The following is a 27,500-nucleotide window of genomic DNA, read 5'->3' as shown; positions in this document are numbered from 1 at the left end:
ACATTTCGTGTGTTTCGTACGAGTCACACTTGGAACATTTCGTGTGTTTCGTACGAGTCACACTTGGAACATTCTCTGTTTGTACGAGTCACACTTGGAACATTCTCTGTTTTGTACGAGTCACACTTGGAACATTCTCTGTTTCGTACGAGTCACACTTGGGACATTCTCTGTTTTGTACGAGTCACACTCATTTGTTCCCTGTGTTTATTTCTTGAGATGATTTCGGGGCTTTAGTGTCCCCGCGGCCCGGTCCTCGACCAGGCCTCCACCCCCAGGAAGCAGCCCGTGACAGCTGACTAACACCCAGGTACCTATTTTACTGCTAGGTAACAGGGGCATAGGGTGAAAGAAACTCTGCCCATTGTTTTTCGCCGGCGCCTGGGATCGAACCCAGGACCACAGGATCACAAGTCCAGCGTGCTGTCCGCTCGGCCGACCGGCTCCCTTCACTTCTATTTGTTTCTATTGTTTTTTGGTCTGTTATTTCACTTTCGTCCTGTCCCTTTTTTTTTTTCATTTTTCATCATCAGAGGCTATGAGGACCATTATTCTGGCGTTGTTTCCATAGACTGTTGTATAATACACTTGTGTCTGGCCACCGGCTCACCCCTCCTTGTTTGTGTTGTGTTTTAAGTCTAGGGTTTTGTTTTATTTCTTTATTTTGCCTTGATTGTGATGAAGAGGAAATAAATACCTGCTAATTAGCTAATAATTCCAAACAGAATTGACAAAAATTAAGATATATGAGAATCCTGGGAGAAACATGATAACATGGTTAAATGTATACTCTAATATGATGACACCTCCCTTATGTATTAAGCAATAAAACACATAGGCAATATTGCACAAGGTCCGTAACCTGCAGATAGGCTATGTGAGGTTGGCAGTTAACAGCCTATTGGTAGAGTATTCAAGGCTGGATTTTACAACCTACAGATAGACTATGTGAGATAACGAGTCGCAATAACGTGGCTGAAATATGTTGACCAGACCACACACTAGAAAATGAAGGGACGACGACGTTTCGGTCCGTCCTGGACCATTCTCAAGTCGATTGTCTTGAGAATGGACTTCGACTTGACAATCGACTTGAGAAGGGTCCAGGACGGAACGAAACGTCGTCGTCCCTTCATTTTCTAGTGTGTGGTCTGGTCAACATGTTGGCTGGATATAGTGTCCTAGTAGTGACCTTCACACAAGCATTTCCAGCCTCACACACCACAAACTTATCTTCCAATAACGAGAAAATAATTCACCATTTTGTACAATGACATTCGTTGTTAATCTTCTCGTTGGCAGTTGCCTCGTGTAGGGAGGTTCAATTAAACACCGTACCAGAATACAGTATTGTATTAAGGGTGAGGACAGCATACAACAGTGACTATACACACTCTATTCTCGACCCTGACGCGACATTCTGGGAGGTCAGTAGCAGCGAGGTCACGTGTCCATGACACGTCAGAGGCCACGTGTTCATGACACGTCAGAGGCCACGTGTCCATGACACGTCAGAGGACACGTGTCCATGACACGTCAGAGGCCACGTGTTCATGACACGTCAGAGGCCACGTGTCCATGACACGTCAGAGGACACGTGTCCATGACACGTCAGAGGTCACGTGTCCATGACACGTCAGAGGCCACGTGTCCATGATACGTCAGAGGCCACGTGTCCATGACACGTCAGAGGACACGTGTCCATGACACGTCAGAGGACACGTGTCCATGACACGTCAGAGGTCACGTGTCCATGACACGTCAGAGGTCACGTGCCCATGATATAGAATAGCATTAACGACCTTTATCAATGAGGGCATTAACCGTCAGGTTGAAAAGAGGTTCTTCTTTGTTAATTCTGCTTACAGGTGTGGTACAGGTGTGTGTGTGTACAGGTGTGGGTGTGTGTACAGGAGTGGTACAGGGGTGTGTGTGTACAGGTATGGTACAGGGGTGTGTGTGTACAGGTATGGTACAGGGGTGTGTGTGTACAGGAGTGGTACAGGTGTGTGTACAGGTGTTTGTGTACAGGTGTGGTACAGGTGTGTGTGTGTACAGGAGTGGTACAGGTGTGTGTACAGGTGTGTGTGTGTACAGAAGTGGTACAGAGGTTTGTAAAATTATGAGAATTATGAGTGTTTTGGAGATACAAGTCTTCAGTAATTTGTAATCATCTAGTTTAAACAAAAGAAAAATATATGTATATTTACCCTTATGAACGAATATATATATATATATATATATATATATATATATATATATATATATATATATATATATATATATATATATATATATATATATATATAGGATCAATGTAGAGGATCTAGGGAGGGTGGGTGTTCTCTCATGTATTTACCACCTATAATTATAATCTTTAAAATGTGTTCATAGTCATTTGTTCTTCCATTAACAAAGTGCTATAGGTTATGAAATATTAAAATCTGTTCATTGTTCATATATGAGTTATTTACAAAAGATGCACAATATATTTAGTTAAATGATTATCTCATGTATAATAGACTTAACAGATAATAATGTCAAAATATAACAATGTTTTCAATTTTGTTCACAAGGTGGGGAAGAACTAGAACATCTCCGCGGGCAGAACTGTTATCACCGGGGCTGTGTAGGGCTGTTTGCGTCAACCTCTCTTGTCTGCGTCACCGGGGGCGCTGTCTCTTTTTTGCGTCACCGAGGACGCTGACTCTTGTCTGCGTCACCGAGGACGCTGTCTCTTGTCTGCGTCACAGAGGACGCTGTCTCTTTTCTGCGTCACCGACGACGCTGACTCTTGTCTGCGTCACCGGGGGCGCTGACTCTTGTTTGAAATGGTTCATTTCAATATGCTCATATCTCAGCTAACTATGCTCATGTCTCCACTCACTATGCTCTTAACTATGCTCTCTAGACTGTACTCACTATGCTCCGAGAAGAAACTACCTTGACTCACCAAGATATCTCACCACTCGTGTGTAACCAGACACAGGTGTGTAGTGACGAGAGAGTCCCCACACACCTGGCTCCCGGTAATGTCCATGTGTTTACAGGTGGCGAAATATGCCATCGACACCAACTATGCTCCACTCACAACTATTCTTCATCGACAATTATGCTCCACCCACAACTATGCTCCACATATAACCATGCTCCACCCACATCTATGCTCCACATATAACCATGCTCCACCCACAACTATGCTCCACATATAACCATGCTCCACCCACAACTATGCTCCACATATAACCATGCTCCACCCACAACTATGCTCCACATATAACCATGCTCCACCCACAACTATTCTCCACATATAACCATGCTCCACCCATAATTATGCTCCTCATACAACTATGCTCCACCAACAACTATGCTCCACCCACAATTATTCTTCATCCACAGCTATACCAACAACTATGCACCATATAGTAACTATGCTCCACCCATAACTATGAAAATTTTTAGTCGTGAGAAGAGAGAAAGCGAAAGAGAGATTATGTGAGACAGAGATTGAGAGTGTGAGAGACATTAGTGATTGAGGAGTTTGATCATTAGCTAGTCAGACAAGGTAAATCCCTCAACTGGCGGAGGCGCTCGTATCATCGGGGTCTCCATGACCATATGCAGGCGATGAGTCACAATAACGTGGCTGAAGTATGTTGACCAGAGACTACTTAACTTAACTAAAGACACAATCGACTTGAGAATGGTCCAGGACGGACCGAAACGTCGTCGTCCCTTCAACTTCTAGTGTGTGGTCTGGTCTCCATGACCATAGTTCTGCCCGAGCAAAACACTGCCCCTGGCTCATCCTTAATCCTCACTAAAAACTCTAATAATAACCGAATAATATTTCACCGTAAATTGTTCTCGTCACCTTTACAGACAAGGAAGGATAGACGTCTAGGCCACGATATACTCTTTTTTTTTATAATGTACACATATATACATAAACACATTTGAACATGGTTTCCATGTACACAAGTGAAGAACTCCCACAAGGGCTTCCGAGAGAACTTTGACGCATCGTTATCGGTATGTTACTGCGTCCCCAGGAAGCCACTTCAGCGGCAGTGGCCGCAGATGTCACATGTAACAATGGAACGGTGGTTCCCAATACCATTCAGCGACTGGGGATGCCAGTCTAAATGAGCAAGACTGGAAGAGGCAGCCAAAAAACAAAGAGAATATTGTTTCCTGGTTGCGCTGTGGGAGAGCTTCAGGCCTCACTATATACAACTTCTATGAAAACACCTCTACTATTACACTAGTAGATCAGGACCAAAACAAACATTGTGTTTCACAAGTAAAATAACCTACAAGACTCTTAAGCTCGATTGTGACGTCATGAGGAGCATGGCGTCAAGAAACAGCAGAGGACAGGAAAGGTTGCGCCCGGGTGATCCCCCGCGGGAGGCCTCTCAAGCTCTTGCTGGTGATTGCGAACGCTGGGAGACAGAAGCGGCCACTATACGAAGTCAATGAACTGTGCGACGGGAGAACCTTCGTCATCACACACAGGTGGAGCTCGACGATACACATCGACCCACATCAAACACCTACCTCCATCTTCCCATCTTTACTACCTCCTCCCCCTTCCTCCTTCTCGTCTCCTTCCCCTCCTCCTTCCTTCCCTCCTCTTCCCTTCCCTCCTACTCATTTTCCTCTTTACAATGTTCATTTTGAGGAAATTCTTACCAGGGGAAGTTCTTTAGTTATGTGCTCAGCTTAACTAAAGACTCAATTAACCTAAAATTGCTGAGGAAAAAGTGAGGATGAGAAGCGCCTCAAGAGGCAGTTGGGAGTGTGAGAACGCTCGCCTGAGTCGCCACACAACACACACATGCCCACACAACACACACATGCCCACACAACACACACATGCCCACACAACACACACATGCCCACACAACACACACATGCCCACACAACACACACATGCCCACACAACACACACATGCCCACACAACACACACATGCCCACACAACACACACATGCCCACACAACACACACATGCCCACACATTTCCAAAATAAAAGATTAAACAGTTATAGATGAGATAAACTAGGTCGTAGCAAATGGAAGTCTCGTCAAACAGATCAAAACATAAACTTGAAACAAGTAAAACAAACAATTCCCCGAGCAACGGTTGCCACGATTGGACACTAGTGTGACGTCCCAACAATCGACGCACTTGTAACGTCGTGAGCTGCGTCGAACCCTGGTGTGAGTTGTGCTAGACGGAGGTGCTCCCGTTGTGCCAGCTCCTAGAGGGGGTTACTGCAGCCACGCTACAAGTGGCTCTGAGGTCAGCAGCTGTGCTGAAGGAGGAGTCCGCTGTGCAGATGCCAGGAAGGCGCAGGAGGAGGAGGAAGGCGTGTGCAGGCCGCATCAGAGAAGCAGGAGTAACAGGTTTAGCAAGGTGAGGGCTGCCCTCGACACATGTCTCACCGCCCCGCCGTCTACCACACCTGTGGCGGGAAACGTGAAGCATGAGCTCACCCTACGGGGATATACAGCAGAGATTACTTGTAATACTAAATGCTATATAGCACACTAACTCCCGAGCGTGGGAGTCAGCACCTAACTCACCTTGGTACACTAGTCACATCAGTTGTCTGATCCTAGTGGAGTGGATACGAGCGGGAAGACGAACACCCACCTGCGGCCTGACCACAGCAGCCAAGTGGATAGACTCACCACCTACAGTCTGATACGAGTGGACTGTAGATAGATGAACACCTACCTGATATGTGGTGAGAGTGGCGACGATAGCAGCTGGACTTATAATCTAGTTCGATTTGACTATGAGTAGATGAACACCCACCTGCGGTTTGGTCCTCAAGGAGAGCGGGTACAAGCGGGTCGACGACAACACCGCTGTGGTGGACGTCCTCCTTGTAGAGGGGGTGGATGGAGGCAGCACAGCGGAGGGTGACGCGGTCGTGCACGAAGTGCCACCGCTCCGCGCGGAACTGCAGGCCAAGACGCGCCTCGAACCTGCCCAGGTGGTCGACGGTGGCCGGATACTGTGCCAGGTAGTCCTGCGGAGCCTGTAGTGAGCGTGAGTAAACAGGAAGTGAACAGCCTGCTGTTATACCACATAACAGGAACAGGACATCTCCTGTAACCTCTTGACCTAACAGAATAATGACCTTGAATCAGCTTTTGCTTCTTTATCAAGCATTTCTCCCAACCATCAGGTGGACAGAGCATAACATTTTGACTACGATGTAGCAAAGCACCAAGTTAGGAGAATACTATTTACATAAAGTTTCACATCAAAATATTGCACCAATTCAGATCAAATAAAGTTTGAGAATGCCCTTATGTACAGGGAACCGTATCAACAAATAAAGGCAACTCTCAGCTTGGTATTACTCAACTCCCAGGATTACTAAGTTCCCAGGGATTACTCAACTCCCAGGGATTACTGAAATCCCAGGGATTACTGAAATCCCAGGGATTACTGAAATCCCAGGGATTACCAGAAGCGACACCAAGAGTGAAAGTGACCATATATCGGACATTCCCTCCCTCCAAGACCAACAAGATTACACGGTAGTATCTCGGATCATTTCATATTGATGTCTATTATTAACCCACTGAAGTGAGCTTGTGTGTGTGTGATACTATACAGAGTGAGAAATTAAGCTGAGAAACAAAAGTTTGTAACTGAGAACGAGAGCAGGAGGTGGAGATAGTGAGAGTAACGGAGGGAAGGACTCGGGTGACCTACCTCCTGGTCGTTGATGAACCAGGTGAGGGAGGCTGGGGGTATGGACCTGGGGGCGCTGCAGGTGAGGTTGACCAGGTCACCCAGGCGGTACTCCATCTCCCCTCCCGTCACCTCAGGTGACCCATGGGGCAGTTCTGTACAACCAAACATTGGCACAATTATAAATATACATAGTTGCATGATTAATATCATTATTAACTTTATTACTTTTTAAATATTTTTATTAGAAATAATAATTTATTATAAATCAAGTGGCCTTCTGTTCGTCCAGGCCGTCCTCCTAAGGTTCCCCAACGTCAAGAAAGCGGTCAATGTGAAGTGCCCTCTTCTAACCTACCAGAGGACCCATAACAGAAAACGGGACAGTACGTTACTTTCGCCACCCGCTTCAATTTTTTTTAGTGCGACAATTCTTGGCCATATTTAATGCATACGAACGAAATGCGACGTTCTTTGTAGGAAGACAAGTTGCCTACAAATTAAAGTGCACTCACTTTAATTTTTAGGCAAGTGATAGTTACTAATATCAGCTTGGTAAGGCAACTCTCAGCTCTCTTAACTGTAGCCTCTGTTTAACGCAACAGTAAAATGTGTACTTGGATGAAAAAACGATTCTTCGCGGCAGGGGATCGTATTCCAGGGACCATAGGATTAAGGACTTGCCCGAAACGCTACGCGTACTAGTGGCTCTACAACCATGTAACAACTCTTGTATATATCTCAAAAAAAAAAAAAAAAAAAAAAAAAAATATCCTGTGACATCAGTAAAAATAATAAAAACGGCTGCTTCAGGCATGGCTCAGGACCCACTGTTTCTTCATCTATGCCTCAGAATGCCAGAACAATGAAGGAGAGAGGAGTGAAGGGGACGCCACTTATTCCCTCCTCAATACGTAACAACGGAAGATTGCCTCATGTCTCCGAAGATGGGCAAAACCTCCTCCATTATCAACACTTTCCTTCCCTGTCAGCCTTCGACAGCATCAGAGGGCACCCTGTGTGTTTCTCTAAAAAAAAATATTATGAAAATTTTCTTCAACCACTCCAAAGCATTTTCTGCATAATTTATTGGATTGGGTGAGTTGCCTTACATAGTCTTACCCAAACATACATGAATCACGCCACTGATTATGTACAGCCGGCCTCGGGTGAAAGGGGGCTGTGACGATCTCTGTCTGGAACCTGTAGGTTCGGGACCGGGACGTCCACCTCCTGGGGCTCGTGCGGCCAAGGCTCTGCTTCAGGAGGCTGGTGTAGTTCTTGCCCTTGCTGGGGGAGGTTCTTCTCAGGCGCCGTCCACGGCGGTCTCCGGGTTTAGAGTCCCTGTGCCTTCTTTTACTAACTTCTTGGTCATCTCCGGAGCTGGAGTTTAAGGGCAGTTCGCTGTTGCCTTCAACCTCGTTCTGACAGCTCCTGCGACGGCGCTGGAACCAATCGTATTGGCGGTTGCCTTTCCATTGGAGACTTTCGGCGCCATGGAGTGGGGGGGGGACCTGCTGCATGGGTAACAGCTTCTCCTCCGTACCAAGAGACCCTGGCTTTGTGCCCTGGAGAGGCCACTCCAGAGCGCAACTCCATAGTCTCCCGAGACCGACGGATGCAATGCAACAAACATGATTTCTTCTTTCAACTTAGATGCTAATATATATATATATATAATACATAAAATAATATTTCACTTTGATATTGGCCGTTATATAATTATGCATATGTATAATGAATACTATACGTCACTTGTATATTTATTGGTTATCAAACTTTATTTAACGCCTCATTGCCTGTTGAAAATGAGTTTGCATACGCGATGAGTGTTTATAATTTATTACTAATTATAAATACATTAAAGTGATTTTGAACAAACCGGATGTAGAGAGAAGGGAACGATGCCCACCCTGGGGTGTAGAGAGTAGGGAACGATGCCCACCCTGGGGGAGTAGAGAGTAGGGAACGATGCCCACTCTGGGGGAGTAGAGAGTAGGGTACGATGCCCACCCTTGGGGAGTAGAGAGTAGGGTACGATGCCCACCCTGGGGGAGTAGAGAGTAGGGAACGATGCCCACTCTGGGGGAGTAGAGAGTAGGGTACGATGCCCACCCTGGGGGAGTAGAGAGCAGGGTAAGGTGCCCACCCTGGGAGAGTAGAGAGCAGGGTAAGGTGCCCACCCCAGGATGAATATATATTATATTTCAGTTTGTCCCTGCCCTTGGTGCCTGCTATCTTGCCCTGTATACCCTGTTGCTTCACCTCTCATTGTCTTGAGTTTTTGTCCCTTTTTCTTTGTGTGTGTCTGTGTGCACTTTCTCTTTCTCTCTCCCATTCTGAAGGCGTGGGTCCTGCTTCTTAAGATAGTGGAACAGTTGATCCGTCGCTCACTCTCCGCTGCCTGCTCCACTGACTCACCTGGCTACTAATCACCCACCTACATCTGTTTGACCCTGCATCATTACTCTCTTCTCTGTTTATGCTCCGTCTTTATTTTCCTTTCTTACCTTTACCTTTTCCCCCTCCTCTCCTCGTCTTCCTCTCTTCCCCTCACCTTCCTCTTCTCCCCTCACCTTCCTCTTCTCCCCTCACCTTCCTCTCTCCTCCCCCCTCTCACAATTTCCCCCTCAGCTTCATCAAGTGCTTCTAAAGACTCGTCAAAGTCGCTGCTTGATTCTAGTCTCCTGTTCCTTATACCCTCCCCCTCCCCCTCCCCTTCCTCCCCCTTCCCCTCCCCTCCCCCTCCCCCTCCCCCCCCCCCCTCCCCCTCCCCCCCTCCCCCTCCCCCTCCCCGCCTCCCCTACTCACCGACAACGTTCATGACGTCAGACTTGACCAGCGTGCGGAAGAGCGGCGCCTCGGTAAGGACCTCACACTTGTACCTGCCGCCGGCCTCCAGCGTCACCTTCTGCAGGCGCACCCTCTGGTGGTCGCTCTGGGCCACCTGCGGGCGGAGGGAGGGAAACTATCAGGGGGAAAGCACCAAGCCATTACGACTATATATCACTTGCATGGGGTCAGGATAAGGATTTGGGATTGGATGGGGGTGGGGGAGAGGAATGGTGTCCAACCACTTGGACGGTTGGGGATTGAACGCCGACCTGCATGAAGCGAAACCGTCGCTCTACCGTCCAGCCCAAGTGGTTAATGACAGACTTAACAGCCTAATTAACATTTAACAAAATTGAAGCCGAATCAGGTGCCCTTTGTCACGTAGTTAAGGCTTTGACTCCCCTCGTATGAGTCAGAATCACTGACTCTCATACGAGGGGAAACACTTGTATACACACACTAGTCTCCTGGAGTCAGATTCACCAAGCAGTTACGCAAGCACTTACGAACGTGTACATCTTTCCTCAATCTTTGATGGTTTTGGTTATATATATTAAACAGTTTACAAGCATGAAAACTTCCCAATTCAACTGTTGTTATTGTTATAAACAGCCTCCTGGTGCTTCGGAGCTCGTTAACTGTTTAATAATTGTAAACTGAGCCGCCAAAGATTGAGAAACGTTGTACAGGTTCGTAAGTGCTTCGTGAATCTGGCTCCAGGTCTAAGCTTCGTGAGCACGAACTGGGTACACTAACATTATTATTTTTTTATTTATATATATTCAAGCGTTCTTACATTCTTGTACAGCCATTAGCACGCGTAGCGTTTCGGGCAAGTCCTTAATACGAATTTTCACACACGCACACACACACATTCCCAGGAAGCAGCCCGTAGCAGCTGTCTAACTCCCAGGTACCTGTTTACTGCTAGGTGAACAGATGCATCAGGGTGAAAGAAACTTTGCTCATTTGTTTCCACCTCCGCCGGGGATCGACCCCCCGGACCCTTAGGACTACGAACCCCGAGCACTGTCCACTCAGCCGTCAGACCCCGGATCCGGACAGTGGGAATAACAGAGTTAACATTCCCATGTGCGAATGGGTGTGGGCGGCATAGAGGTGGGTGGGTGTGGGCGGCATAGAGGTGGGTGGGTGTGGGCGGCATAGAGGTGGGTGGGTGTGAGCGGCATAGAGGTGGGTGGGTGTGGGTGGCATAGCGGTGGGTGGGTGTAGGTGGCATAGAGGTGGGTGTGGGCGGCATAGAGGTGAGTGGGTGTGGGTGGCATAGAGGTGGGTGGGTGTGGGTGGCATAGCGGTGGGTGGGTGTGGGTGGCATAGAGGTGGGTGGGTGTAGGTGGCATAGAGGTGGGTGGGTGTGGGCGGCACAGAGGTGGGTGGGTGTGGGCGGCATAGAGGTGGGTGGGTGTGGGCGGCATAGAGGTGGGTGGGTGTGGGCGGCATAGAGGTGGGTGGGTGTGGGCGGCATAGAGGTGGGTGGGTGTGGGCGGCATAGAGGTGGGTGGGTGTGGGTGGCATAGCGGTGGGTGGGTGTAGGTGGCATAGAGGTGGGTGGGTGTGGGTGGCATAGAGGTGGGTGGGTGTAGGTGGCATAGAGGTGGGTGGGTGTGGGTGGCATAGCGGTGGGTGGGTGTAGGTGGCATAGAGGTGGGTGGGTGTGAGCGGCATAGAGGTGGGTGGGTGTAGGTGGCATAGAGGTGGGTGGGTGTGGGTGGCATAGCGGTGGGTGGGTGTAGGTGGCATAGAGGTGGGTGGGTGTAGGTGGCATAGAGGTGGGTGGGTGTGGGCGGCATAGAGGTGGGTGGGTGTAGGTGGCATAGAGGTGGGTGGGTGTGGGCGGCATAGAGGTGGGTGGGTGTGGGCGGCATAGAGGTGGGTGGGTGTAGGTGGCATAGAGGTGGGTGGGTGTGGGCGGCACAGAGGTGGGTGGGTGTGGGCGGCATAGAGGTGGGTGGGTGTGGGTGGCATAGCGGTGGGTGGGTGTGGGTGGCATAGAGGTGGGTGGGTGTGGGCGGCATAGCGGTGGGTGGGTGTGGGCGGCATAGAGGTGGGTGGGTGTGGGTGGCATAGAGGTGGGTGGGTGTGGGTGGCATAGAGGTGGGTGGGTGTGGGCGGCATAGCGGTGGGTGGGTGTAGGTGGCATAGAGGTGGGTGGGTGTGGGTGGCATAGAGGTGGGTGGGTGTGGGCGGCACAGAGGTGGGTGGGTGTGGGCGGCACAGAGGTGAGTGGGTGTGGGTGGCATAGAGGTGAGTGGGTGTGGGTGGCATAGAGGTGGGTGGGTGTGGGCGGCACAGAGGTGAGTGGGTGTGGGCGGCATAGCGGTGGGTGGGTGTAGGTGGCATAGAGGTGGGTGGGTGTGGGTGGCATAGCGGTGGGTGGGTGTAGGTGGCATAGAGGTGGGTGGGTGTGGGTGGCATAGAGGTGGGTGGGTGTGGGCGGCACAGAGGTGGGTGGGTGTGGGCGGCACAGAGGTGAGTGGGTGTGGGTGGCATAGAGGTGAGTGGGTGTGGGTGGCATAGAGGTGGGTGGGTGTGGGTGGCATAGAGGTGGGTGGGTGTGGGCGGCATAGAGGTGGGTGGGTGTGGGTGGCATAGAGGTGGGTGGGTGTGGGCGGCATAGAGGTGGGTTGGTGTGGGCGGCACAGAGGTGGGTGGGTGTGGGCGGCACAGAGGTGAGTGGGTGTGGGTGGCATAGAGGTGAGTGGGTGTGGGTGGCATAGAGGTGGGTGGGTGTGGGTGGCATAGAGGTGGGTGGGTGTGGGCGGCATAGAGGTGGGTGGGTGTGGGTGGCATAGAAATGGGTGGGTGTGGGTGGCATAGAGGTGAGTGGGTGTGGGTGGCATAGAGGTGGGTGGGTGTGGGTGGCATAGAGGTGGGTGGGTGTGGGTGGCATAGAGGTGGGTGGGTGTGGGCGGCACAGAGGTGAGTGGGTGTGGGTGGCATAGAGGTGAGTGGGTGTGGGTGGCATAGAGGTGGGTGGGTGTGGGTGGCATAGAGGTGGGTGGGTGTGGGCGGCATAGAGGTGGGTGGGTGTGGGCGGCATAGAGGTGGGTGGGTGTGGGCGGCATAGAGGTGGGTTGGTGTGGGCGGCACAGAGGTGAGTGGGTGTGGGTGGCATAGAGGTGGGTGGGTGTGGGTGGCATAGAGGTGGGTGGGTGTGGGCGGCATAGAGGTGGGTGGGTGTAGGTGACATAGAGGTGGGTGGGTGTGGGCGGCATAGAGGTGGGTGGGTGTGGGCGGCATAGAGGTGGGTGGGTGTGGGCGGCATAGAGGTGGGTGGGTGTGGGTGGCATAGAGGTGGGTGGGTGTGGGTGGCATAGCGGTGGGTGGGTGTGGGTGGCATAGCGTTGGGTGGGTGTGGGCGGCATAGAGGTGGGTGGGTGTGGGCGGCATAGCGGTGGGTGGGTGTGGGTGGCATAGCGTTGGGTGGGTGTGGGTGGCATAGCGTTGGGTGGGTGTGGGTGGCATAGAGGTGGGTGGGTGTAGGTGGCATAGAGGTGGGTGGGTGTGGGCGGCATAGAGGTGGGTGGGTGTGGGCGGCACAGAGGTGGGTGGGTGTGGGCGGCATAGAGGTGGGTGGGTGTGGGCGGCATAGAGGTTGGTGGGTGTGGGCGGCATAGAGGTTGGTGGGTGTGGGCGGCACAGAGGTGGGTGGGTGTGGGCGGCACAGAGGTTGGTGGGGGTGGGCGGCACAGAGGTGGGTAAGTGTGGGCGGCACAGAGGTGGGTAAGTGTGGGCGGCACAGAGGTAGGTTTGTGTGGGCGGCACAGAGGTGGGCGAGTGTGGGCGGCACAGAGGTGGGCGAGTGTGGGTGGCACAGAGGTGGGTGGGTGTGGGCGGCACAGAGGTGGGTGGGTGTGGGCGGCATGGAGCCTCGACGCTGCCAGGGAAACGGCAACTAAATCTGGATTTATATGGCGGCACAAATATAGTAATGCATCTCCGCCAGCGTCTTTGACTTGTGTACTCACCTAGTTGTGAGTACAACTAGGTGAGCACACAAGTCAAATTCACCTAATTGTGCTTGCGTGATGATTTCCGGACTTAGCGTCCCCGCGGCCCGGTCCTCGACCAGGCTTCCTTTTTGTTACACATCCCCAAGAAGCAGCCCTTAGCAGCTGTCTAATTCCCAGGTACCTATTTACTGCTAGGTGAACAGGTCCATAAGGGTGAAATAAACTCTGCCCATTTGTTTCCGCCTCCGCTGGGGATCAAACCCGGAAGCTTATGACTACGAGCGCTGTCCACTCAGCCATCAGGGCCCCCCTTGACGACAAGTTCTTGACGTGTATGGGATCAATGCGAGTATTAACGCCATTATCAGACACCCACAGTCATGCAGTCAGGAGTACAAGGCACTCACACACAACAGCTTAGTGAAACACCAATCATGAGAGTCGACTTGAAGTGTTGATGTGTCAGAGGGAGGAAGGGAGAAGGGGGCAGCCCGTCCTCCAAACAAAGATCCAAAAGTGATTCCATGCACCCGCCAAACCCCCTGTTTATGAATGAAAAGCGGTTTACACACGACTCAGAACTGCTGACGTTCGAACACTTCCGGAACAAGTGCTTCACTGACGAATTTTGTTCGAATCACAACGCTATAAATGCTTCACCCACGTACTACAAATACAAATAATCGTCAACATTACCTAAACACCTAACCTAACCTATGCCTATATATACACAATATGCCAATATATTATAATATTAATTTATACTTGAGAAAATTCCCGTTTTGAATGAACAGCATGTTAAAATTTATGAATGCGTTTGTGGGGTCGACCGCTGAATGTAATGGACTTGAGTCGAGGACGGGTTGGAAGGGGGGCAGCGAGCCCCGAACACCGAGCCCTACTCTGGGAGGCTGTCTGAGGCAATTATCGCTCCCTATCGTCAAGGGCTTTGTCGAGTCTGATCTTAAAGCTGGAGATTGAGGTCCTCCTCGACCACCCCTCTGTGGAGGCTACCTTGGTGGCGTCTGTTTACCGCTCCGGATTAGTATATTGGTTTTCTTACTTCATTCTCTGGTAAACCGCTCACCTGCGGGAGTTTACCGCCCCAGGCACCTCATACAAAATACATTCATTATCTAAAGAAAATGACATGGTGGGAAAAGGAGTAAATATTTAGAGAGAATAGCAGTGGAATAAGAGACAGGTGAACAGTGGAATAAGAGACAGGTGAACAGTGGAATAAGAGACAGGTGAACAGTGGAATAAGAGACAGGTGAACAGTGGAATAAGAGACAGGTGAACAGTGGAATAAGAGACAGGTGAACAGTGGAATAAGAGACAGGTGAACAGTGGAATAAGAGACAGGTGAACAGTGGAATAAAAGACAGGTGAACAGTGGAATAAGAGACAGGTGAACAGTGGAATAAGAGACAGGTGAACAGTGGAATAAGAGACAGGTGAACAGTGGAGTAAGAGACAGGTGAACAGTGGAATAAGAGACAGGTGAACAGTGGAATAAGAGACAGGTGAACAGTGGAATAAGAGACAGGTGAACAGTGGAATAAGAGACAGGTGAACAGTGGAATAAGAGACAGGTGAACAGTGGAATAAGAGACAGGTGAACAGTGGAATAAGAGACAGGTGAACAGTGGAATAAGAGACAGGTGAACAGTGGAATAAGAGACAGGTGAACAGTGGAATAAGAGACAGGTGAACAGTGGAATAAGAGACAGGTGAACAGTGGAATAAGAGACAGTTAACTGTAACACGGGTTAGGTTTCTCTCTCTACTACTTCTCTTTCCTTCTACTCCCTCTACCCGTATTCTTACTTTTTATTCTCTACCAAGGGACTCCAAAACTTTTACCAAAGCCAACTCCACGCCACGTGGTCCTAAGATGATTGACCGACTTAGGATTCTACACCCAGTGTGACGTGACCTAGGCTTTAAGCAAACCCTAGAGTCGCCTCTACGCTGCCACCACCAGACCAGCAACACAGAGCAATGATCGAGGTCTGGATCGATCACGCTAATTAATCAACCTTGGGGCTTGATCCCCACTAGTAGTTTATAACCTCGGAAACTTGAGTGTGGAATTAATTAGATGGGGATGATGAATTCCGATTCGATGTTAGAATCGGCGCCCAATCCAACTCTGCCTCGTGTGGACCACGTGACCAGGACAAGTGTACACATAAAACACATGGAAACAATAAAAATGCAAATTCTTAACTTAATTAATTTATTAAAAGAAAACTAAAACAAAAATCTAAATATGTTCACTCCCTGTCACTTTAACACTCCCTACTTGACCTGACTGGCAATGAGACTACCTCTATAAATAACCATAGCAACTATACCTTGGGCAACCAGCTAAAGATGTTGGGCTGGTCTTGGGGAGAGGTAAGATGGTTGACCTCTTATCCCAGTTGCTCTTGTCTCCACACTGATCTGTCCTCGTCTGATCTAGCCCAGACTAGAACATTGTATCCTTCCGCCTCGCTTACCAGTTACTTAGCCAGGTTTAAGTTATAACAATTAACCTCTGTTTGTACTGAATTGATCCAGACTGGTTGAATTATTTTACTGAAATTAAATTACACAACATCTAACGGCAGAGCTGTTCCCGATCCCCCAAAATGGTTAATTGAACTTTGAGAAATAGTAGACCTGTCAACCCTGATGACCTATGACCGCCGGTCACTCCGCCTTACAAATTAGATCTGATTCGTGACGTCACTGATGGTGACTTAAACTCAATAATTAGAATACTCTTGATATTGTATCCAGTACTATTATACAATACAATTTTAATGCCAAATGAATAAAGGCTAATTTCTCTAAATTACTGAATACTATAGGATGGTTCATTATACGCAGCTTATGAACAAAGCGTCGGTTATTTCCACCGCGAATTCCCCTGGGGTCAGGTTCCCAGGTCACCATGCGGGCTCAGCTTCCCATTCTCTTTTGTCGATAAACCACTCTGGATAATTCTTACAACAGCCTAGTTTGTTACAGAACAGTGGAATAAGAGACAGGTGAACAGTGGAATAAGAGACAGGTGAACAGTGAAATAAGAGATAGGTGAACAGTGGAATAAGAGACAGGTGAACAGTGGAATAAGAGACAGGTGAGCCACAGGGAAGTGAGAGGAAGACTCCTTCAGGACTAAGGTATCCTAATAGTATTATAGGACCGTGGGCACATCTGGGTAATGGGAACCCTTACCCAGATGATGGGCATTGGGGCCCCTACCCAGGTAATGGGTACTGGGAACCCCTACCCAGATGATAGGCATTGGGGCCCCTACCCAGGTAATGGGTACTGGGAACCCCTACCCAGATGATAGGCATTGGGGCCCCTACTCAGGTAATGGGTACTGGGAACCCCTACCCAGATGATGGGCTTTGGGGCCTTTAGAACAAATTAAGAGTCCCCCTCCGTCCACTAAGGTGGTACAGAAATACTCTCACAATGCACAAATTATTTATATCTATATAAATAAAAATGTTCGTTTGTTCAAATTCGCCAATCTTCAAAAATACTTCACCGATTGCTTTGACATTTTGACACAGTTCCATTCGCATACGAGTGTGTTTTTATATATACCTACTATATACATGCCACACCTGTGACAGGTAAAAAATGTGTTTTTTTTTTTTTTTGTTTTTGAAAAACAGCGCCATCTGTTGCACGTAAAAGTTGCTATACTAAATATGTTACGATTACATTTCAATGTTTCCGACTGCATTGATGAATTTAATTTTCATAGATTTCAATTGATTTTCATTTTGGTTTAATTATTTTTGTGTGACATTGCATTGGAATTGAGCTGTGTTGTTTACCATACCGTTCATTTCCTTAGTATAGTTTTTTTTTTTTCATTTCGTTTTTTTAAGTTTTTCTTATTTTTCAGTGATGGGAACATCAGATCATTTAATGTTCCCATCTTTCTGATGGGAACATCAGGTCATTTGGAAACGCATCAGACGAGGGAGTGGGGAATGGTGGGGAGGACGAGGGACGAGAGTGAGGGATGGTGGGCAGGACGAGGGGACAGGGGAGTGGGAAATGGCGGGAAGGACGAGGGGACGGGAGAGTAGGGGATGGTGGGGAGAATAAGACGACGGGTGAGGGGGGAATGGTGGGGGAGAACAGGGGGACAGAAGAGTGTTGCTGTGGTTCAACAACGCGCATACATTGCTGAGCCACAGCAACACGTGGCCGGGTACTGCTAGTTTTAAATATAATTTGAAAGGGGATTTGAATCCCAGGTTTTTGCAGCGAGTGGTCGAGTACTTCACTGTGCCCAGTGCTCTCTCATGAACACCATGGCAGCATGGGGGGGCCCATGCAACTGAGCAGCGATTTTGAACAGACAATTTTGAACGTTTGCCGTCCAAACGTTTGGGCACAAACATTAGGACGGCACTGCCTAAGACGAGAGAAAATACACCAGTGTGTATGAACGGACACTTGACTCCCAGGTTGCTGTTAGGGATGTAATAACACACACAAATCACAATTGCGTGATGCATCAAATGAACAATTGTTCATTTGAACAATGATAGAGCCCAGTAGGCTAAGGAATCTGTACACCAGTTGATTGACAGTTGAGAGGCGGGACCAAAGAGCCAAAGCATAACCCCCGCAAGCACAATTAGGTGAGTACACACACACACACACACACACACACACACACACACACACACACACACACACACACACACACACACACACACACACACACACACGCTCACACACACACACACACACACACACACACACACACACACACACACACACACACACACACACACACACACACACACACACGCTCTCACACACACACACACACACACACACACACACACACACACACACACACACACACACACACACAAACCTGGTCGCTACCTCGAGTTTATAGCGTCAATCAAAAGGCTATAACCAGGGTGTGTAAATACGTGTTATCGTAGCCTGGGCTGACCTCAGTCCTGGCTATCTGCCCTCATTCCACCTCCCGGCTCCAGCTTGTGTTAGCTTATTGAAACATTAGAGAAGATTACACTAATTACCTCGTAAACTGGACGGCAGATATTGTGTGTTTATATATATATATATATATATATATATATATATATATATATATATATATATATATATATATATATATACACCCCTCCTCCTGCCCCCTCACCCTACCGAAAATGATCTGGGCGAGATAGGTGGTAGTGCCGTCAAATCCTCCCCCCCCCCTCCTCCCCACCACAGAGAATGACTAGGTTTAGTATTTTGGCGCCAAATTCTATGTAATTCTGACTGTCGACAGTGACGAGTCGATGACAAGAATCGGCGCGTGAATAGCAGAAAAAGCTAAATATAGCTTATTTGTATTACATAAATATATATAAAAGCGAGTTAGGGGAGAGAGAGAGAGAGAGAGAGAGAGAGAGAGAGAGAGAGAGATAATATCAGGTTACTTTTAATAAACGAACACATGACAATATACTATGCCAAACTATACACTTTGTATGCCCAGGCCTGCACCAGTATACACCAGTGAGTGTAATATGCGTAGATGGCCATAGTAAAGAGTACTGAACCTAGAGCTTCATGTGTGTGTGTGTGTTTGTGTATATTTTTGTATTTGTTTATATATTTAATAGTTCTTACATTCTTGTCTAGTCACTGGCACGCGTAGCGTTTCGGACAAGTCCTTAATCCTAATTTTCCCCGGAATACGACCCGCCAAATCGTTTAACAACCAGGTACCCATTTTACTGTTGGGTAAACAGAGGCTACAGTTAAGGATTGGCGCCCAGTAAATCCTCCCCGGCCAGGATACGAACCCAGGGCAAAGAGCCCGCGAAACGCCTGGCGAGTGTCTTACCACTACACCACGGGGAGGTGTATATGCTTTATACACTATAAGTCCGGGCAATGTCATAGTACGCAGCACCAGCGTGGACCCCTCAACCACTGAGGAGATTTAGCTTTCAGGAATAGACTGAGAGAACTAAATTTAACAACACTGAAAGAAAGGAGAGAGAGGATATGATCCAGGCATACATGATGAATCGATTATGAGAGAAAGAATGTTTAGGTGAAGCAGTAATACAACGAGAGGACATGCATGGACGCTAGACACGCCGCTCAGCCACAGGGATGTGACCAGCCTGTGTCACACATGTGTTACACATGTGTCACAGAAAGGCAGGGTCCAAGAGCTAAGAGCTGTATCCTAGAGAGACACAAAACACACCTGCCGCAGGAGAGTGATGAAGTCAGGCGAGAATGAGCGGTGTGGCACCTGGCACTAAGGACCGACATAGAGTGCCACCCATGAAAGAATGCTCGCTTAAAGCAGCACTGCATAATAGCGGATTAATTACCGGATAATGACAATGGTTATATGTGAAGTGCCTTTATAAATCACGCAAGTCAAACAAGGAGAGAGAGAGGTATAAACGGCATCCTTCTCTTCACAACAGGAACCGTCACAGACGAGCTTGTCATCTAAGGAATGACGTTCACAGGAGGACCTTCTCAGGAATTAGAAACAAGAATAAATTTGTATCAAAAGCAGAGCTGAAGCCACAATGTATCGGTCCCTGGCCAATGATCGTCAGGGACACACATCTAACAACACAAGTCCATCATTAAACAGTGAGGGGGCGACCCTGTCAACCAGCAATTAAGAAAATATGTGCTTACTGGCAGACCATTTTGCTGTCAAGCTGGTGCCGTGTATTAATGGTGCCGTGTATTAATGGTGCCGTATTATAATGGTGCCGTATTATAATGGCGCCGTATTATAATGGCGCCGTATTATAATGGCGCCGTATTATAATGGCGCCGTATTATAATGGTGCCGTGTATTAATGGTGCCGTGTATTAATGGTGCCGTATATTAATGGTGCCGTGCATTAATGGTGCCGTGCATTAATGGTGCCGTGTATTAATGGTGCCGTGTATTAATGGTGCCGTGTATTAATGGTGCCGTGTATTAATGGTGCCGTGCATTAATGGTGCCGTGTATTAATGGTGCCGTGTATTAATGGTGCCGTGTATTAATGGTGCCGTGTATTAATGGTGCCGTGTATTAATGGTGCCGTGCATTAATGGTACCGTGTATTAATGGTGCCGTGCATTAATGGTGCCGTGTATTAATGGTGCCGTGTATTAATGGTGCCGTGTATTAATGGTGCCGTGTATTAATGGTGCCGTGTATTAATGGTGCCGTGTATTAATGGTGCCGTGTATTAATGGTGCCGTGAATTAATGGTGCCGTGTATTAATGGTGCCGTGTATTAATGGTGCCGTGTATTAATGGTGCCGTGAATTAATGGTGCCGTGTATTAATGGTGCCGTGTATTAATGGTGCCGTGTATTAATGGTGCCGTGTATTAATGGTGCCGTGCATTAATGGTGCCGTGTATTAATGGTGCCGTGTATTAATGGTGCCGTGTACAAACCAGAGTGTATATTATTATTCGGACATTAATTAAAATCACAGGACTTGTACACGCGGCCGCACTCACTGTTCACAACTTTTTTTCTGGTTTATGAACTCCACCATACAAAAATGTGCGTGTAAAAAAAATTCATTTAAAAATACCTGTGAGGTACTGGGAGGCTGTATATGTGTGTGCGTGTGGGTGTGTGTGTGTGCGCGCGTGTGTGTGTGTGTGTGTGTGTGTGTGTGTGTGTGTGTGTGTGTGTGTGTGTGTGTGTGTGTGTGTGTGTGTGCGTGTGTGTGTGTGTACTCACCTATATGTACTCACCTATATGTGCTTGCAGAATCGAGCATTGACTCTTGGATCCCGCCTTTCTAGCTATCGGTTGTTTACAGCAATGACTCCTGTCCCATTTCCCTATCATACCTAGTTTTAAAAGTATGAATAGTATTTGCTTCCACAACCTGTTCCCCAAGTGCATTCCATTTTTCTACTACTCTCACGCTAAAAGAAAACTTCCTAACATCTCTGTGACTCATCTGAGTTTCCAGTTTCCACCCATGTCCCCTCATTCTGTTATTATTACGTGTGAACATTTCATCTATTTCCACTTTGTCAATTCCCCTGAGTATTTTATATGTCCCTATCATATCTCCTCTCTCCCTTCTTTTCTCTAGTGTCGTAAGGTTCAGTTCCTTCAGCCGCTCTTCATATCCCATCCCTCGTAACTCTGGGACAAGCCTCGTCGCAAACCTCTGAACCTTCTCCAGTTTCTTTATGTGTTTCTTCAGGTGGGGGCTCCATGATGGCGCGGCATACTCTAAGACGGGTCTCACGTAGGCAGTGTAAAGCGCCCTAAAAGCTTCCTCATTTAGGTTTCTGAATGAAGTTCTAATTTTCGCCAGTGTAGAGTACGCTGCTGTCGTTATCCTATTTATATGTGCCTCAGGAGTTAGATTAGGTGTCACATCCACTCCCAGGTCTCTTTCTCGAATCGTTACAGGTAGGCTGTTCCCCTTCATTGTGTACTGTCCCTTTGGTCTCCTGTCACCTGATCCCATTTCCATAACTTTACATTTACTGGTGTTAAACTCCAGTAGCCATTTCCCTGACCATCTCTGCAGCCTGTTTAAGTCCTCTTGGAGGATCCTACAATCCTCGTCTGTCACAACCCTTCTCATTAATTTTGCGTCATCTGCAAACATTGACATGTATGATTCCACTCCTGTAAACATATTATTTACGTAAATTAGAAAGAGGATTGGTCCCAGCACCGATCCTTGAGGTACTCCACTTGTTACTGTTCGCCAGTCCGACTTTTCGCCCCTTACCATTACCCTCTGGCTCCTTCCTGTTAGGTAGTTCTTCACCCATACTAGGGCCTTTCCGCTTACTCCTGCCTGCCTCTCAAGTTTGTATAGCAGTCTCATGTGCGGTACCGTATCAAAGGCCTTTTGGCAGTCAAGAAATATGCAGTCTGCCCAGCCTTCTCTGTCCTGCCTTATCCTTGTTACTTTATCATAGAATTCTAAAAGGTTTGTTAGGCATGATTTCCCTGTCCAGAACCCATGTTGGTGCTTGTTTACAAACCCAATGCTCTCCAGGTGCTCACCAAGTCTTAGCCTAATTATTCTTTCAAGTATTTTGCAGGGGATGCTTGTCAGTGATACGGGTCTGTAGTTAAGTGCCTCCTCCCTATCACCTTTTTTGAAAATCGGTACGACATTTGCCTCCTTCCAGCAACTGGGCAATTCTCCCGACATAAGTGACTCATTAAAGATCATTGCCAGAGGCACGCTGAGAGCCTGCGCTGCCTCTTTAAGTATCCACGGTGATACTTTGTCTGGTCCAACAGCTTTATTTGCATCCAGTGTTGTCAACTGTTTCATTACATCCTCTGCTGTCACCTCTATATCTGATAGTCTTTCATCTTGGGTAATCTCTTCTAACAATGGGAGCTGCTCAGGCTCGGTTGTGAACACTCCATGGAATTTTGCATTCAGTACCTCGCAGATTTCCTTGTCGCTTTCTGTATATGCCCCTTCTGTTTTCCTCAGTCTTGTCACTTGGACATTTACCGACATCTTCCTTCTTATATGGCTATGTAGTAATTTTGGTTGCTTTTTCGCTTTGACTGCAATATCATTCTCATAATTTCTTTCCGACACTCGTCTTATGTTAATGTAATCATTCCTAGCTCTGTTACATCTAATCCTGTTGTCCTCTGTCCTTTGTCTTCTGTACTTCCTCCACTCCCTCCTGCTTCTCACCTTTGCTTCCTGACACTGTCAATTAAACCATGGGTTATTATATTCCCTCCTGCTTTTTTCCCTTATTGTTGGAATAAATCTGTCTTCAGCCTCCTTGCATTTCAATATGACTTGGTTCATCATACCTTGCACTGTTTTTCCTCTAAGTTCTTCCTCCCACTGCACTTCTCCCAGGTAGTCCCTTATCCTTCTGTAGTCCCCTTTTCTGTAATCAAGTCTCCTTTCCCGGACCTCTTGTCCTTTGGTCACAATTTTAAACTCCATCATGTAGTCAAAGACTAGGACACAATGGTCACTAGCTCCTAGTGGTATTTCATGTTCCAACTGCTCGATGTCTTCTACATTCTGAGTGATAATGAGATCTAATAGGCTGGGCGTATCCCCTCCTCTTTCCCTAGTATCTTCTTTCACATGCTGTGTTAGGAAATTCCTGTCAATAACGTCTACCAGCTTCGCTCCCCAGGTCTCCTCCCCGCCATGGGGATTCCTCGTTTCCCAATCTATCTCTCCGTGATTTAGGTCCCCCATGACCAGCAGCTTCGCTCTCATTCTATGCGCTAAATTTGCTGCCCTCTGCAGTTCATCCATACATGTCTTGTTGCTGTCCTCGTACTCCTGCCTGGGCCTTCTACTGTTTGGTGGGGGATTGTAGAGTATCAAGATTACAATCTTCTTCCCATCCACTGTCAGAGTTCCATGTATGAAGCTTGTGCTTTCATTGGTACCCGGATTTTCCAGCTCATCAAACTTCCATTTCCGCTTTATTATTAGTGCCACTCCTCCTCCCTGTCTCTGTGTCCTTTCTTTTCTTATCACCTGGTACCCCTCTGGAAAGATTGCATCCGAGATCATGCCATTTATTTTAGTTTCCACTATTGCCACTATGTCTGGGTCTGCCTCACTAACTCTTTCTTTTATCTCTTCTGCTTTATTGGCTACCCCATCAGCATTGGTGTACCAAACCTTGAGACTCTTCTTGGAAACTCGGGTGTCAGAGTTCCCCCTTTCACCAGGGGTCTGGGGGGAACTGGGGGGTGTCTGGGGGGCAAGTGGGGGCTGTGGGGGTGAGTGGGGGGGGGTGCTAGGGGGGTGCCTGGGAGTGCCTGGTAGGCGAATGGGGTCTGGGCATCTAGGGGGGTAGGAAGGGCATAATGGCTCTGAAAGTTAGGGGTCTGAATAGCATAGGGGGGTTGAGAAATAGAGTGAGACTGAGAGTCAGATAGAGGTTGAGAGGTTGGGGGGAAGAGGGATACTGAGGGCGGAGAGCCGAGATGAGAATGGAGCATGGGTGCTGGGAGTGGAAGAGAGGGTATATTAGTTAGGGGGGAATCGGGGGTAGGTGGGGGTTTTGGGGTAGAAGAGGGGAAGAGGGAGATGGGGGAAGGTGTTAGGGGGTCACAAGGTGAGGGGGTTAAATGTGGGCTGGAGGTGCATAGGAGGGGTGAGGGTTGGGTGGAGTTTGGGGGTGAGTGGAAGAGGGGTGCAGTGGAAGCTGGGATGGAGTAGATGGAATTGAAGTCAATGGGGTAGAAGGGGCAGGGGAGTAGGAAGGGGTATTTGGGGAGGGGGGATGGGAAGGTGGGTTTGGGGAGGGCATGGCTTGACCCACTGGGGTCGCTGACAAGTGTGATGTAGCAGGGGCAGGGGAATCGTTGGGGAGGTGCAAATGTGGAAGGGACAGGGGGGTTTTGGGAGGCTGAGGCAGGGGGGATGTATAGGAGGGCTGAGTTGGGGAGGATGCGACCTGGGAGGTGACCTGGGAGGTGACCTGGGAGGTGACCTGGGATGTGACCTGGGAGGTGAGACTACCTGAGAGGCTAGTTCGGTGTCGTTGTTGCCATCTATTCTTGTGGGCTATTTGCTCATCTTTCGTCATAAACCTCTCTATAAACACATTGTAATGGGTTTCACTTCCTCTGAGTAAATGCTTGGTCCTCATTATGTACTCCACTGCCTCCTCATTGGAGAATTGCACCAGAACAGGTCTATTCTTGGTACAATTGTAAGGTCCAACCCGGCGATTGATATCCACCTCGTGTTCTGCCATTCCTGCTCCAATACACCTCAATATCTCGTGTGCAATTCGTATTTTTCTGTTTCTATTCTCTCTTGTCTTGTTGGTGCCCCAGATTCGAATAATCCATGTATTATAATAGACCGTCTCCTCAGTAATTCATTGTCATGCTGGTAGCCTGTCCCCTGGGGATTCCCCATCCCAACCGCAGTCACTAACCCATCCCCCACTAGTCCTCTGTCCTTAGCCATGCTGCTAATCCTTCCTAATTTGTTTGTGATACGAGCACATTCCCTCTCCCAGTCCTCTCTTCCCTTCCTAATCTCTTCCTGAACATAGAGCATAAGTTCTTGTTTCTGCCTCTCTACCGCATCCTGTATTTGCTGAAATACCTCACTTTTAATCCCCTGGATTAGATCCTCCAACCAATCACTCCTTCTCTCTACAAATTTCCCTATTAATTTGTCTATAAATCTGTCCTCCTCCTCATCCCTGCTGGTGATTGACCTTGAACCCCTTCTAGTCATTGCAGTAACAATCTAGCCAAAAAGGCACTCCTCAATACCTTGCACAATCTGCTAACACAATAGGTGAGTGAATCTCCAATCGTCGTCCCACGTGGTGGTAGAAGGGTTGCTGCCGGAGGTGAGGTCACGCGGTCAGAGGTCGGTGAGGTCTGCTCCCACACTGCACACTGCCACTGCACACTATTTTGAATTACGCTAATTAAACTGTTTTTCTTCACTACCTTATGGCTCTGGTCAAAACCCAAGGTTTTTTCATTCACTTGTACACTCTTGTGTGTGTGTGTGTGTGTGTGTGTGTGTGTGTGTGTGCGTGCGTGTGTGTGTGTGCGTGCGTGTGTGTGTGTGTGTGTGTGTGTGTGTGTGTGTGTGTGTGTGCGTGCGTGTGTGTGTGTGTGTGTGTGTGTGTGTGTGTGTGTGTGTGTGTGCGTGTGTGTGTGTGCTCGCCTATTTGTACTCGCCTATTTGTGCAGGGGATGCTTGTCAGTGATACGGGTCTGTAGTTAAATGCCTCCTCCCTATCACCTTTCTTGTAAATCGGCACGACATTTGCCTTCTTCCAGCAATTGGGCAATTGTCCCAACATAAGTGACTCATTAAAGATCATTGCCAGAGGCACGCTGAGGGCCTGCGCTGCCTCTTTTAGTATCCCCGGTGATACGTTGTCTGGTCCAACTGCTTTAGTTGCATCCAGTGTTGTCAACTGTTTCATTACCTCCTGTGCTGTCACCTCTGTATCTGATAGTCTTCCATCTAGGGTAATCTCTTCTAACAATGGGAGCTGCTCAGGCTCGGTTGCCTGAACAGTGTATATATCAAAGTATACCTTGGCGTGTGTCAGTGTATAACTTGTTGTGGGTCAAGGTATAACTTGGTGTGTCTAGGTATAACTTGGCATGTGTCAAGGTATAACTTGGCATGTCAAGGTATAACTTGGCGTGTGTCAAGGTATAACTTGACGTGTCTAGGTATAACTTGGCATGTGTCAAGGTATAACTTTGCGCGTGTCAAGGTATAACTTGTTGTGGGTCAAGGTATAGCTTGGCGTGTGTCAAGGTATAACTTGGTGTGTGTCAAGGTATAATTTGGCGTGTGTCAAGGTATAACTTGGATAAGGCATCTTTCAGATCATCTCGTGGGAGAGCATCTCTCTCTCTCTCTCTCTCTCTCTCTCTCTCTCTCTCTCTCTCTCTCTCTCTCTATCTAAGCTTCAGTAGTCATGTCATGGTTCTGTCCCCGTGAGCACCGGGTCATTCGGAACACGCATTAATTATCATATTTCCTGTCAGGTTAACGACACAAATTCTCACAGGAGTCTTAGAAGCGAAGATATGGGAAAACATACCCTCTCACTACCCCTTCTCCCCCACCCACTACCCCCCCTCCCACCCCACCCTCAACCCCCCATCTCCCCCCACCCAGAACCCCCTCCCCAGCCCCTACTCACGTCGACGGAGATGCCATGCTGGGGAAAGGCCTGCTGACGGGGCCACTCTCCCGGGACGTAGCGGTAGAACTCGCGTCCCGCCTTGTACCACTTGACGGAGTACAGGCGCTCGCCCTCCAGGTCGAACTCGCAGGTGAGCACGGCGTCCTCGCCTCGAGAGGTCCAGGAGGGCACGCTGAACCTCACCCACTTCATGGCCAGACCTGCAACACGGGAGGGAAGAGCTAGGCTCAGTAGCACTCAGCGGTCACAGGGTA

At 48.4% G+C, this 27,500-nt stretch overlaps 2 protein-coding genes across 2 annotated transcripts in view; one reads left to right on the top strand and one right to left on the bottom strand.

Annotated features, from left to right (window-relative positions):
• The window catches only part of LOC123768412 (PR domain zinc finger protein 15-like), a 509,712-nt gene that overhangs the window by 342,096 nt on the left and 140,116 nt on the right, over positions 1-27,500 (top strand). The window lies entirely within an intron of this gene.
• The window catches only part of LOC123768411 (cell adhesion molecule 2), a 70,593-nt gene continuing 44,430 nt past the window's right edge, over positions 1,338-27,500 (bottom strand). Inside the window, exons 3-7 of the mRNA XM_045758905.2 lie at positions 27,244-27,446; positions 9,528-9,663; positions 6,738-6,871; positions 5,826-6,051; positions 1,338-5,469 (exon numbers count right to left, since the gene is read on the bottom strand). Of these exons, the coding sequence (XP_045614861.2) occupies positions 5,390-5,469; positions 5,826-6,051; positions 6,738-6,871; positions 9,528-9,663; positions 27,244-27,446 (779 nt within the window). The 3' untranslated portion in view covers positions 1,338-5,389. The remainder of the gene's footprint in view (positions 5,470-5,825; positions 6,052-6,737; positions 6,872-9,527; positions 9,664-27,243; positions 27,447-27,500) is intronic.

The sequence above is a fragment of the Procambarus clarkii genome, chromosome 35 (genome assembly GCF_040958095.1).
Source record: "Procambarus clarkii isolate CNS0578487 chromosome 35, FALCON_Pclarkii_2.0, whole genome shotgun sequence".
NCBI lineage: Eukaryota > Metazoa > Arthropoda > Malacostraca > Decapoda > Cambaridae > Procambarus > Procambarus clarkii.
Note: the sequence above shows the minus strand (reverse complement) of the source record. Positions and strands in the feature narration are given on the sequence as shown.